The sequence below is a fragment of the Diorhabda carinulata genome, chromosome 1 (assembly GCF_026250575.1).
Source record: "Diorhabda carinulata isolate Delta chromosome 1, icDioCari1.1, whole genome shotgun sequence".
Lineage (NCBI taxonomy): Eukaryota > Metazoa > Arthropoda > Insecta > Coleoptera > Chrysomelidae > Diorhabda > Diorhabda carinulata.
Genome location: NC_079460.1, coordinates 13,042,928 through 13,058,349, shown reverse-complemented (window position 1 = coordinate 13,058,349; position 15,422 = coordinate 13,042,928). Strand labels below are relative to the sequence as shown.

General features: G+C 30.7%; 1 protein-coding gene across 1 annotated transcript in view; it reads right to left on the bottom strand.

Moving 5' to 3' along the window:
• Positions 1-521: 521 nt before the first annotated feature.
• The window catches only part of LOC130895795 (heart- and neural crest derivatives-expressed protein 2-like), a 36,741-nt gene continuing 21,840 nt past the window's right edge, over positions 522-15,422 (bottom strand). The window contains exon 5 of the mRNA XM_057803348.1: positions 522-1,883. Within this exon, the coding sequence (XP_057659331.1) occupies positions 1,791-1,883 (93 nt within the window). The 3' untranslated portion in view covers positions 522-1,790. The remainder of the gene's footprint in view (positions 1,884-15,422) is intronic.

Below are 15,422 nucleotides of genomic sequence, written 5' to 3'. Positions count from 1 at the left end.
AACTACCTTTTAAAAATATTCTCGTATTCGTAAGCGATATCAAGAACCAACTTCTGAAAATCTCTCAATTGCAAAATATTTACAACAGAAATCAATTTTGCATATAAATACGTAAACTTAAGGAAACTGGTACTAAATGAAAAGTCGTATATTTACAAATTACCTTTATTGCATATCGAATAATTTACGAATAGTCTATAACTTAGGTAGATTTATAACCGCACAATAATATCAACTCTTTCTATAAATACAAACTAAAAAACATAAACAGAATCGGTAATGTAAATACCTAAATTGTAAACGAACTGAAATTATAATATATAAAACTCTTAAGGTGCAGGTAAATGTATACACAAAGAGGCCATCTGGCGTTAACCGACTAAAATAGATAGATTACACATACTTCAAAGAATTTGTGTACAAATGTCTCAAAACAAAATTTTCAATAGATAATCGAAATGAGATTGCATTGTATTAAGAAGTCAGAATAAAAAAATAAAACAATTTTAGCAGAAATATATATATATATATATATATATATATATATAAATAGATTTCTAGTTAAAAAAGAATTCAAAATATTAACAGTTTTCCATTGATCGAAGGAGGGGATATCTGTAAAACTATCACAAGTACCTTCTTGCGCAGTCTTTGTAAATAATTTTTAGTATAATGTTTCTACATAATTGAGAGTAAAAAACATATACCCCCACTTTCCCTCAAAAACTACCAGGTATTTATTCATTTGGGATAGGGTAGGTTTGATAAAATTAATTATCCTATATCTTATGATTACTTTTAAATTATGTACAATGTGATGGAAACTGTTTAGAAAATATTTGAATGATTGTCGATTCCTCTCTTAAAATGGGGTAATACGTAGCTAAAGAAATACCTTTCGTTTGAAGGTACTGTAAGTTCTAGAAATTAACGTAAACAATTTTGGATCTCCGTGTATACGTCAAAAATTCCATTTATTTTAAACTCAATACATTACATTATAATCGGGATTTGAAACTAAAATGCGTTATTGGTTTTTAAATAATTACTAGATCCATATTAAAAAAAATTCGAGGTATATTAAATGGAAGCCCTGCAAAATTGCTGTGGGGTTTTCAGTAAAAGCATCTCGTGAGTAAATATATAACATTCACAAGAGCACAAAAATTAATGAAGAACCTTATTTATGATTATTTTATTACTGGAATAACGATTTAGATTTTCCACTCAAAGAAAAGTGTATATAAAATGCCAGATAACCTCAAAAATTATTTATATTTGCTATGAATTTCAAGCACATATGTGATGTAAATGATATAAATTTTAATAATATATAAGACATTTTGTCTATAATAACCATTTATTATTCTGGTGTATTATTCAATGAATTCATTAATTAATGCCAGAAAAAATGTTAAGAATCACCAAGTATTTCCAGCATGTGTCTCTCGATCATGGATTGAAGAATATTTAACCATAAAGATTCGTTATTCTTCAAACAGTAGGCTACTAAAACTAGTATTGGTGGAGCACAGAATAACCTCAAATGAATGCTTAAAGCTAGAAAAATATTATATCAGAATAATAAATCCATTATCAATTTTCATAAATATTCAATAAATTTGTACATTATACAGCAAAAATTTAACATTTTTAATAAATTTTAAGAATACCATATTCAAATACTGGCCTACAAAAGGTCTATAAAAACTCTAAGATACATATGTGAGGGTTTCTTTCTTTATTGTTATGTCATCCTTTTAGGGCGTCTCTTAGACTACATATTTCGGTTAAAGTGCTTGCTCCTGTTTCAATTCCAATGCCCACACGTGCTGTGGCCAACCTGTACGCCCTTTTGCCTTCCTGGAGTTGCTTAAATCTTCCTGTTTAGAATAAAATTGTAAACAACTAGTCCTATATTTCAGTTTTAATGACAGATTTTATTTTTATTTATATATCCGATAGAGATTAAAAAAGATCAAGAGGAGTTGTTGAAATAGTGACATACATTGAACAGTGTTTCAGTAGAACAACTATTAATCGTATTACTTGACAAAAATCAAAAATATCCATTTTATTCGTTATTTAATTATGATTAAATTTATAGAAAATAATAATTCCGAAAATAACTTGTTAATATTTGGATATTTAATAGGTTTACTCACAAAATATCGAATAAAAATTTTCTCAAATTATTCAGGCCATCTGCATTCGATCTACAAGTCGATTAAAATGATACAGGGTGCACCTTTACTTCAAAATAACCCATCAAAATACCTATATATTCTCGGTATATCAATATAATACAATTTTATTATAACACAACTGTCAAGTCCACATAGTTATTCATTTATTGTAAGATTTTAAAAAAATAATTTTAAGGATCACAAAAATAATGTATAGAAACAAATAATTTAATAATATTATTTAATTCTATGTTTAAATTGCCTTCTTTTTTATTTGACAGTATCTGAATCTATTATAAAAAGCCGATATGGAATGATTTTTTTAATATCCTGATATTTTTCATATATCCTTAAAACATTATCTGAACGCGATAAATATTTTTATTGTGCCTCTTCTTATCTATTTATCTTGGAAATTTCGAACATCAAAATTAAAAGCATGGTGATGCACTATTCCGTTGTAACCAATTGCATTTTAATTTTTACCATGTGCATTCCTTATTTCAGGAACTATACGATTCCTCAATAAATCCAATTACTTTGTTCCGTTTATATTGCCTTCTATAATAAAGGGTCCAATAATGGCGGTGCCGATAATAGTCCAAACATTAAATTTCAAAGGCAACTCTGTTCTTTGCTTCCGCGTTCATCTAGGATTAGTATCACACCAATATCTACATTTGCGGTAATTAACTTATCAAATGAAGACCTGCTTCTACCTTTTTTGCTTTGGTTTCACATAATTCCATTCAGCGGTCATGATTATCTTCATGTAATTGTTGTACTGGTGTACTATCGAATAATAATATGTATTAATAATGAAACTAACAATCATAGAAACAATCAAAGCAATACCTAGAAGATCAACTAAAAGAATCTACTGAAGAAGGAACACCAACTATCACAAACAAAATAATAATACAATTGCCAAAAGAAGTACATACATATTGCTAGCGAATGCTTGTCAAAAGAAAAACAGAGGCACTTATAATTGCGGTACAGGATCAGCTTATTGAGTAAAATATTATTAAACAAATATTTTCAATGATGTAGAATTTGCTGGAAGAAGGCATACAACACATTATAACATCAATATGCTCATATTTTGAAAACTATACTCCTAAACAAGACACATATTGTAATAAATAACTAATAATACAAGGCGTCTAAAAAGAGTATCGGGTATTTGTTTTCGCGCCACATTCGAAACGGAGCGACGAAAGGGAGCGAGGAGGGGTTTATGACGTCCGCCACTTTGTAGAGTTTTAGTCACGATGGAACACATCAGGTCAGAAATGGCAGCAATATCAAGAGCTGTGTGTCGACGTGTTATCGACAAACTTCGTTTCCGTTTAGAAGAGTGCCAGCAACGTAACGGTCATCATTTGGATAACATCATCTTTTCCAAATAATTTTCCAATTCATATGGTATCAAAAAACAATAAAAGTTTTTATTGCTTATAAATATTTTTTGTTTACTTGAATTTACAAATACCCGGTACCCTTTCTGGACACCTTGTACAATAATATCTTTTGGTACATATTTCTATACTAATATTTGATTTGGAACAATACACTTCTAGCTGATTCATGTTTTAATTATTAATGATAAGTTCCAATCACTCATTTGTATCATAATGAAAATGTATGTATCATATGATAAAATATTGTAGATTGAAAAAATTATGTGCGAAACCAAGTTAAAAGTCTTTAAAAGAATACATAGACCAATATTAACAGTCGGCTGTGGAAATTGGGTAGATGCAAATAATGAAGATGAATTATCTCAAGGGACTATATGCAGTTACAAAACACTAGAAAAGCGGAAAGAGTAAGGACCTACTTAAATAATGGATAAACTAAAGGTAAGACCAAAGGAAACAAGACAAGGCGATACCAAGAATATCGAGTGGGAAAGGAAAAAATCGGAACGAGACAAAGAGAATAGGAAGGAATACAAAAATTTTAACAACGTTATCCTAATTCACCTTACATATTATGTACTAAATAATCTAAATGAAATGTTTTATGTGATATTTCCAATCTGACGGTTGGAAAAATATTTTTTCAATAATACCTTAATCGTTATCAATTGAAGGCTTAGTAAAATAAACGATATTCCACTGAAATTGAGATCTATTTCCGGATTATAAAAATAAAATAATAACGTATTCTTCTCAGAGACTCGTAAAGATCTTTTATAGCCATCCTATTTTAAACAAAGATAAAACATCAAAGCTGAAAATCATGAATGAAGTTTATGGTAGGTATGAAAATCATTAAAATAATTTATAATTACTGACGACGGATTTAGACATATATCACGTTTAATACCACATTAAACTATTAATAAGTAATATGTTGAGGAAACTTGATGAAAACAAGTCTTTTAAACGATGACATTTATATACTTTTGAAGAATCGATATTAATGATAGCTAATTAATAAAAAAGTTGATAAGCTTTGTTCAAAAGAAATGGTATGTCAAATAGAACCTTCAAATTTGCGACTTTAGAGTCGCAAATCGCAATTTAAAAATATTCTATGTACCCATTTTCAAAAGATATATACCTCAAGTTTTAAGACATCAAAATTATTACCATTTTTCGATTTTGACATTGTGGCCATATTGAGATGTTAGCTTATTCAATACCATCTTCTAATAGTGTTTTATTAGACTGCAGACCACTCTTTTCAGCTTAGTAGATGCATATTTTATATAAGTGCGCATGACGACTATACAACAGTTTGATGCCGAGCTATTGCTCATAATAGCTCTTCATCACTTGTGGTTATTCGAGGCAGTATGACTTATGGGCGTTATATCGATTATGTCGTACAAACCACGTTAAATTGCATATCGAACTATGGAATTTTTATAAGAAGCTATAGTCAATATTTTTCCATGGCTATCCTGGTCAACATAGTTACACATTTCATAGACGTTGGCGCACAGTTAATCCATGAGGTTAAAGTTACTTAGACTAAGTTGTCGCATTCAGATATCAATCACTAGACGTATTTCATTTATTAATTTTTCTTTGAGTAGGCTATCACATTTTCCAAAAATCAAGGCTAATAAACTATTCCGTCTGGGTGTACCACTTTATATATTTTATAACTTCAAATATTTGTTATAGAAGTATGTGATTACGGAAGTAACTAGAGTAATTTAAAAAATTTTATCTATTATTTAGATACACTTGACTTTAATAAGCAATTCAAATGCCGAAATCCGATTGTGCGCCGAGAATAAATGATTACAAAATAAATTTTCAATGATTCTTCAATGAAAAAATTTTGTTGGCATCGATTACTCTTCCCTAATCTTCAAAAACAAATCATTTTTTCATTTTATCTTAAATAATCTACAGATTTTGCTTTCAAAAGAACAAATCAAGACGAAAAAAATACAAAAATAGGGCTATTATCAACAAAAATAGAATATCAGTTATTTGGTTATCAAAATATTAATGTTCCATTTGCTAATAGAGAAAAAAATCACCATATCACTATTTGGTTGTGAAAAGGGGAGTACTGAAAGAAAAACTAAAGGTATGTCTCACATCAAGTATTATTCGTGATTCAATTTTGTTTCATTATTCATTTTCCTATCAGACTGACTTTTTTCAAATGCGCTTTCTTTCCTCATTTGTTATACTCGTATTTGATGATAATTTTAATTTTACTGAACCTTTTTCACTAATATCATGTTTTTTTTCTTTGTGATTTTCTCACTTTTAAATCAAAAATTAGTTATAAGTACTTAATTTCACCTGTATAAATGTTACATATCACCCAACATCATCCGATAATTTTTGAGGCTTTGCTCACTTTACTTCTATGTATAGCAATAAAATATACGTTCTTTGCCCTTGGTACAAGTACCAGCTGACAAATCCATTCATTATTCACTGTATTAAAGTTCTATTGACACTATGCTTATATTATACTTTTATAAGCCAAGAGCAGAATTTAGATGTCTAAAGTAAGGTCCCAATCTTCGTCGTTTTACTGCGATCCTTCGACCCTTCCTTAAAAGCCGGACAAGGACACTAGAATTATCTCTAAGGTTAAATTCCTGGGAGTCACCCTAGACCAAGGACTGACGTTCAAGAAGTACCTCTACTATCTAGTAATCAAAACAAAAAAGCCAAGCGGATAACTGGAAGGATTCCTTAAAAGACCATCCAAACTCATCAGGGCCATCCCGTTCCCAATTATACTGTACACAATAACACAATAGCGAAGGGATACACTGCCAACAACAACAAAGAGGATGTTCGACAAATCCGTATCAAAAGTTTGAGATTGTAACTTTTTCCAGTTGTGGCCTAATAATTTCCATAATTTGAATGTAATTAAAAGATAGGTAGACTTGTTCATCAGATTTCATATTATGGAATATTTCCACAGAATATATGATATTTTATGAAAGAAATAGATAGCATCCATTTCAAATGACCCCGATTTTCTGAAAAAGTAATAACAAAACATTTTCTAAATGAAATATTTAATTGAATGAATTTAAAAACACCTATCTGTTTTTTTAAAATAAGAATAGATACCTACCACTGATTTCAGTTTCCTTACTGTTTCTGATAATAATTTAGGTTATTCGATCCTTAACCCACTAATTTATCAACGTTAACGAATCTGTGACCAAATTGAATCAACTCTTAGAATTAAATTTATGGATATTATCAGATTGTGCGTTGTGCGGGAAAAACAGTTATTGTCGCGTCCTTACTACTTTATTATCTATTTTGGAAGATAATGATACAATGAAATACGCCCCTTCGTAATTTATTAATCTGTGTAAAACCAGAGTCGAACTTTCAGTTCAAGAAATTGCTAGGACGTTGGAATTTTTAGGAGCGTTGGTGATATTTATACTTATCAAACTGTTGACACTACCACTACATCAACACACAATTACACTGTCTGAGACGTGTTGCGATAACCAAGTTATCGACTTCAGATATTGAAGGTAAACTGGGTGGTGGGAATAAGAGAAACAAAATTTTGGAAAACATTATTTGTTTTCCAATGTCCAGAAGAGCTTTTTGGGATAGAGAGTATGTGAAGAGTTGAGTATTACTACAAAAGCAAGTTACTTAGTGGTGATGGTCAAGGGTGAGACTGAAGCTCTTCTATTAATTGCAACACTTGTTGTTTGAGTTTGATTCAATAGCAAGCAATATAACGTAGTTCTATAAACTTATAGGTTGGTTTAAGAGCAGTTTCGTGCTCCTAGGTCACTTAGCCACTTCAGTCTTGTTAAGTTTTGGGCTTCTAGGAAGGGTTGACATAGTTTTCAAGTCTATTGTGGTGTTTTATACTTTGGTAGAGGATTTCTTCTTGCTTGCACATATAGAACTCTGAGATTGGTGTGTAGTGTTTGATTTGTTGGCACGACCCCATAGCTCAATCCCATACATCAAAGTGGGTTAATTGATGATTGTGTGTGGTAGAATTTTGTATTATTGTAGTAGTAGCCCTTATGTCAAATGTTATCGGGAGCTTGGATGACAACGAGGCACATAAGCATAAGCACAGTAGAATACTCTTTTCGGAAACCGAATTGAATATAGAAGATATGTAGTTAAAAAATTTTCAATCAAAGAATAATACGTAATAAATCACATAATTATTAAAATTACAGTTATTTGTTTAAGTTCACTCATACGAGTGCAAGAACCTCAAATAGTTATTTTTAAAAATTAAATATATCACATAGTATATGTAATGAACCAAATTATTTGTTACTATTTTGGTTCTATTATCTTTCACATTAGTCAAGATTTTAGGATAATAATAAAGTAATATACACTCGAACAATAGAGATTCAATTGCGGTTTCTGTTAACTTCTTCCTTTTGTCTTTAGGAAAAAATTGATGAAGGAACTATATGTTGATGTTTCCATTCATCTAGATTAATTCTTAGATATACGAGTATATCCGTTAATTTTACTCTCATAAGTACACCCCTGTTGTAACATTTGCCAGAAGCAACCAGTGACTGACAATTATGTGGCAAACGTTGGGTTGCGACTCAAGGGGTGTTGCTATTTGGGAGCTATTATTCTTTTGTATAATTGAATTATCCATTACTTTATAGGGACTGTTTTGACTTTCCAAATTTAATGGACTCATTTCAATTATGAAAATTAAGTTTGGAAAGAAAGAGAAAGAAAAGTGTTGGTATTGTTTGATTCAAAATTATATTTATATACAATTTTATAAACAACAATTCATGATTTGGAATTGGGTAAATAATATGAAATGTGAGTACTTACTATTGTTAGTTATTATCAGATATAATACTGTGGGCGTATGTTCGAGTAGTATTGGGATTAAAACAAATTGAAACACAGAATTCACTCAATTATAACAATATTAATTCATTATACATAGAAGTAGATTAGAACATTCAAAATTAAAGTATGCACAATTATAATATACAGGGTGAAATGCGACGAAGCTGAGTCACGTTAAAAATTAGTGAATATTACTTGGGAAAAAGAAGAACTTTAATTTACAAAAAAATGAACAGTTAGGTAGATCAGTCATAAGTCATCACCAAGCAGTGGGATTAACCGCAGATTTGATAAAATTCTCTTCTCCTGTATTTGAGAAAGAATAGACAATAGAGAGAATGGTTCGAGTGAAAATCAAAAAGAGCATGGGATTTCATTATTTGATATTACATACAAAACTAAAAAATATATCCAGAAAATAATATACTATGTTTAGATTTTACAGGGTTATATTCATGTTATTTCGTTTCAAAAAGGCTTTGATGAAATTTTTAGATGAATCTGTTCTTAATTGATTTCAAATCTATCGAGAAGATACATCTCTCTTTAGACAGTTTTGGAAATCATAATTCATCATTCGCTTTGTTTTACACCTAATGTGTGGCTAGCATCTCATATATGATAAAATGTGGAATGATATCAAAAGAAAGAACTTTTTCATAAGATTAAAATCCGGCTATATCAACAAACTATCAGTATTTGCTTTGTGATATCCTATGCGGTTTATTTAAATTCTTTTCTTCACTCATTATTTATTTTTCAGACAATTCTCATTTTAATTTTTTGGCTCACAATCATCTGAAATCCTTAAAACACTTACTGAATATGGATGTATGGAATATTTTATTCCTCATTTTCAATTTTCATTGAAATAGCTCACATTAGCCACAATAATTAATTAGAATAAGCACTATAATTATTTCGACGTGAATATTTTTTCCAGAAATACATACTTTTAAGGCTTGTTATTAAGATTCTTACATTTGACTTATGGTATAAAGGACTAACTATTATCTTTGTACTATCAAACTAATTCTGTATTGTATTATTTCATTCTTTTGCTTGACTTCACTCATTGCAGTTTTACTCAATACATCGAATTAAATTGTTTTTTAAAACGTTATTTCTAAGAATAAAAGTCTCGGATCATTTTTAAATTTGAATTAAGTTTTTAGTAAACAATCAATCAAAACATTCCCGATTTTTTGCCAATAGCTTGATTAAATACGTTTAAACGCAAAAGTGAAGGAATCCAAGTTAGCTATCGCATACATAAACATTTAGTGTATATTTTAATCAACGAGTAGATGTAAATTTCAATGTAGATTAGTGAAAATTAACGAAAATTTGTGCCAATATTCAATAATATATAATAACTAAACATTAGTTAAACTGTGTATTTAAGTGAATCTTTATATTGATAAAAAGTCTGAGTCATTATTAGGTTAAATATAAAAAATCTATTAACCTCACTTCATTCTTGTGTCTTCCGTTCTCTCCATATTTCAGCTTCTTCTATTATCTCATTCAATTTGTTCCAAAATTCTTTATCCTTTTTCAATTTTGCATCTGCATTAGGGTCATACACTGTATTAATTGGTATACTTTTTCTAAAACTCAGTTCTATTTTCGTATTCTTTCTGTAAACCCAGGGCAGTTTCTAATATATTTTTTATGTTAATTTCTTATTAAACATCCATTTTCTTCTTTTGCTTTTCTTATCACATTAAGGTATTCCAATAAATATTAATAATTCTCCATTTTTTAGTTCAATTTCCTTTTTGTTTCTATTATAATTCCCAATAAATCCAAAATTTCTTTTTCTAATTTTTGTTTTTCTTCATATTTATTTTTTTTCATATCCTTATTGTTTTATTTCTTTCTTTGTACGTTTCCATGTAAGTATTCTGTTCCATTATCCTTGTCATATCCGTTTTTATAACCATTTTCATACTTCTCGGCTTGATTCAATTGACATCAGTTTTTGTTTTTCGCATAATTTTTCTTAATTTAGGGTGTTTCTTGTATTTCTCTTTTCTTCTTTTTCCTGTTTTCTACTTCGTGTGAACCTCTATTATTTCTTGCGTTCATCACGTTATTAATAATCAATTTATTGTATTTATATATATATGCTTTATGACCATTCTCTTTAGCGATATTCAATTGTGGTTAAGTAGTTTCTGCTCTTAGACTATTTCTTTCAGGTAATCTACTTATGATCCATATGTTAGTGCAACTTAGTTTCTTGCTCTGTCTAATAAGTATCTCCATTTACTTGCTATTTTTTCTTTTTTCTCTGTTGTAGATCTCTTTAAAATACTTTTTTTAGCTATCCATTTCCAATTATCGATGTCCTCTTCTGTATTAAACTTGATGTCTCATGCATTCATTACTTGTAAGACTTTGACACTGGCAATTTGCGTATTTATATATCACCTACATCATAAATAATATAAATAAAAATAAGATCACAATAAGAATTTGTTTCAACGAGAAAGATTAATTTTTCCTTAATTTTTACATCTGAAACATATGTAGCAGTACTTAATCAATCAAATTATTTGTAGTTGTATTGAAATTCACAAAATAGAGCTATAAATTTTACTCTAATTATTTTATCCTTTATAGCTTTTTCCATTCTTATGAATATGAACCATTTTTAAAAATTTTCTTTTTTGTCTATTAGATACCGTTCCAAGAATTTTTGAATCTTTATAATTGAATTTATGTTTTTTTTTTAATATTTCGTTGTTCGTTGATGCAATTTTATGTTTTTTTATCGTATTGACGACATTTTAGTCTATTTTGTAAATACTGAGATTGTTTTTAATAACTTCACTACACCAAGATCTTTGTATATTCCACGTAATTTATTTATCACCACAAGTCTCAAATATAAGATTTTTCAAAGATAAAAACAAAATAAGTATCTATTATTTTGTTACCACTAATATAAAATGCCATTTTTGTTTGTCTAGAACAGGGATGGGGAAACTACGGCCCACGGGCCATCTCTGGCCCGTAAAGCGTTGAAATCCGGCCCGCGACCAGTAAACAAAAATTAAGTACAATTTTCTTTTTATCAGAAATTACATTCTCATGAATTGGAAGTAAAGACAGTACACGTCGGGCATAAAACCCGTAAGTCCGACTGTCGTCGAACGCACTACTCATTTGAGGCAACTATTTTTGAACACCAGCAATTTGGAATTTCATAAGTCCTTATCTAGAACATAATACCCAAATATAGTTGCCCACGCCCAGAAAATAATGGCTATGTTTGGTAGAAGCTTTTTGTGCGAACAAACGTTTTCAATAATGAAAAAATTGTCTTCGTAATAGGTTTTCGGATGACCTCCTTTTTTCATTGTTAAAAATTTCAGCATCACAAATGGAGCCGGCTTACGATGAAGTCATGCAGAAACAAAAAGGGTACCATGTTACCATAAAGACCAACCTTTTACTTCGCAGCTAATTAAAGTTCAATCAATTAAATGTTATGAAAAATGTTATTTTTTAATATTGCACAATAAATTAGTATTTCAGAAAAATCATGGTAATATTTTTATTTTAGTAAATAATGTAATGCCTCAACTCGGTCCGCCACATATTTCGTTAGCAAAAATTGGCACGCGAAAAAAAAAGTTTCCCCATTCCTGGTCTAGAATGTTCCCGTCCTAGATCGAACATTGTTTGTCAGTGACTTCCCCTACTACCTGTTTTAATGTATTTTGAAGTGGCTTTCTGGAGTAATTTTTGGATATTAACATTATTATTTGTATTTTTTGATTGAAAATATTCGGTGGAAAAGTGTTTATGGCGAAAACGTAGCCATCAGATTAAGGAAAATAAAAAATCCAAAGAGAGTTTGTGTTTTAAAAAACAAGATCGATAATTTATTATTTTAATATGAAATGGAGGAATATGAGGAAACAAGGACACCAGAAACGAGAAACGCAGGAGAGCTTGGCAATGAAATTGAAAATGAGGAAGAGGGCGACATATATTGACGAGTTCAGAGATTCACCGTTGACACAGTTTAGTTCACTATGTGGTTTCTAATTGACTAACCTTTATGATTCATATCAAATTTTGAATTGGGTGTGTAAATTACTATTTATCATTTCGGAAATCATCACCACTATATTCATAACGCCGTAAAAACAATTGTCTCTGCCACCATCGACGAGAACGAGGTTCTTCCATTAAAATATAAGCTGCTGCAATGCAGGCCAGACGACGGCGGCGGTTCAAATCACCCATTATTCGACAAAACCTAACTGACTAATGTTTCATGTCGAATCGCAATTGTTTGGTGAAAATGTTTATCAAACAATTGTTCGTTGAATTAAGAAATGTTTGTTAAAACTGCACTTTAATCAACGTGTTTGACAAACTTGTTTCTCCATTGTTTGTTCAATGGAGACGCACCTTAAGAATAATAAAATATGGTGGTAAATTAGATTGAATTAAATTAAATACAACAAAAAACTGTATTTCTCTTTGAAGGTTGTCTGAAAAGTTTCCGACCTAACAAAGAAACAAGATATTTATTTTTCCATAACCCTTTTTATTTTTCAATATAGTCTATAAACATAATAATTGTTGTCGCCACAAAATATGCGTTTCCACATGCGATCACGACTTATGAAAAACTCTCTACTGCAAGTGACACTTTACAGGTAGGAAACAGGAAAAAGTCGCTGGGGGCATGATCTGAATTATACAGTGGAGGGTCAACCAATTCTAATTGCGATTCCTGAATTTTAACAATGGCGATCACCGAAGTGTCAAAAGGTTCGTTGTCCTGATAAATAAGCAACCTGAAGGTTTTAGTCAAAATCATATCGCTTGAATTGTTTTTAATTTAAAAAAAAGTACCAATATCTTAGGAACATCAATAAGTGATACAGTTTCTCTTTTTGCCAATTGGTTCAAGGTAGGGGAGGCATAAATAGAATTTGCTGCTATATGATATCTCCTAATTCACACTTCGATGTTATTTGTTTCCAGCTTTAAAGTTTCTTGCAACGAACCTAACTTTGTAAAAATAAGGCATATTGAACGGAATTACACTTTTTCCATCAACAAATACATCGTACATAAAATGATCGGAACAAATTAATTTGCGATACCACCTAGTGACTATGACTAAGGAAATTCTTGAAATCTGTCCCTTAAATGTTTGAAAACTCTTGGACCATAGCGCCGGATATGTCGGTAACATATCTCGTTTTAAGTGGGGTTTATATATTATAGATTTGACTTTAAAAAACCCATCCAGATAAATCAACTGTAAAGGTCTGGACTGCGAAGAGGCCATGTAATTAATATCTTCCCTACACGGGACCAATTTGTTTGAACACATTTCCTTAATAAAAATTGTCGTTGGACGTATGACAAGTTTACACATTCTTCAGGATTAACAGTAGGTGAATCGACGTATGCATGTTCAAAGATATAGGGGCCACTTATGCCATTTGAAGATATTGCCGCCGAAACCGTCATTGTTGGAGAATGTAAGATGCTTTAATTTAGGGCTTTGTCTACAAAAAGTGTCGAATTTATATTTTTTTTTTCATTTTTCAGCAAGCTCTGGTTCCTAATTTTTTAGAGATCACCTAAATTCCCTCCAACTTAACCGTTATCCGGTCGAGGTGAGTCCAGTAGACTCACCGAGCAAAGTTTTTTTAAATATTTTCTGTAGTATTTGTCTCATCCAAAATTCCTTCCGTGACTTTGTTCATCATGGTCGGTACATATGCCTGATGATAAAATAAAAACCAAACTTTTTCTATGCATAAAAAAATTATTAGTTGTTTTTCAGACACAACCGGGCAGTATGAGCCCGGCAGACTCCGGATAGTTTCTTGGAATGTTACATGTCATGCTGTTTTTAGCATCACTTGTCACATTGTGTTAGTTAGTGTTACTTTGCATCTGCTTCCAAACCACTGTTCTTGCGAGTTTATTTGAATTACTCTCTTTTTAATTATTATATCCTGGTAAGTCAACACAATTCTGGTAAATAAAATTTTTACTTATTATTATAGTTGAATATTTACAAATCTTTGGATAATGAACAATAAGGGGCTGTCTGACAGAGAACTTCAAGAAATTATTGAAAATTTGTCTGATGTCGATGACGAACACTATGATATCAATATTCTGACTGAGAATCTGCATCAGAAGACGATAATGTATCTGTAGTAAGCGAAGAACTTGACATTCAACATGACGACAATGAGGGAATTGAAAATGTGACTACTGAAATACCATCACTAGTTTTTACTGGTAAAGACGGAACGGGGTGGTCACATGAGCCTGATGGTACTGGGCGCACAAGGGCTTGCAATATAATTACAACTCAATTACATAAGGTACGTCTTCCACCAGGTAAATTTCTAGAAGAACCAGTTGACTGTTTTTACTTGTATATGACAAATGAAGTCGTAGAAAAAATAGTCAAATTCTGAAGCAACTCGCGTCTTATCCCCTGATGCAAAATGGAAATGTTGTGATACGATAGAGATGTATGCATTTTTTGGACTGTTGTTCACTGCCGGTCATTTGAAATTCAACAACACAAGTTATGATGTTTTATGGAATCCTATTTATGGATCGTCAATCTTTCGAGCAACCATGGGCTTGAATAGATTCAAATCTCTTTTACGCTTTATAAGATTTGATAATAAAGAAACCAGATCTCAACACTGTGAAAATGACAAGCTCGCCGCAATCCGCGACATATGGAACGAAATAAATAAAAATTTGAAAAATTATTATTCTCCTTACAGAGGACGCTGCCTGTTCAAACAATATATGCCGTCGAAACCGGATAAATATTGCATGAAGATCTGGTGGATATGTGATTCGGATACTTCTTATCCACTAAACGGTATTCCTTATTGCGGAA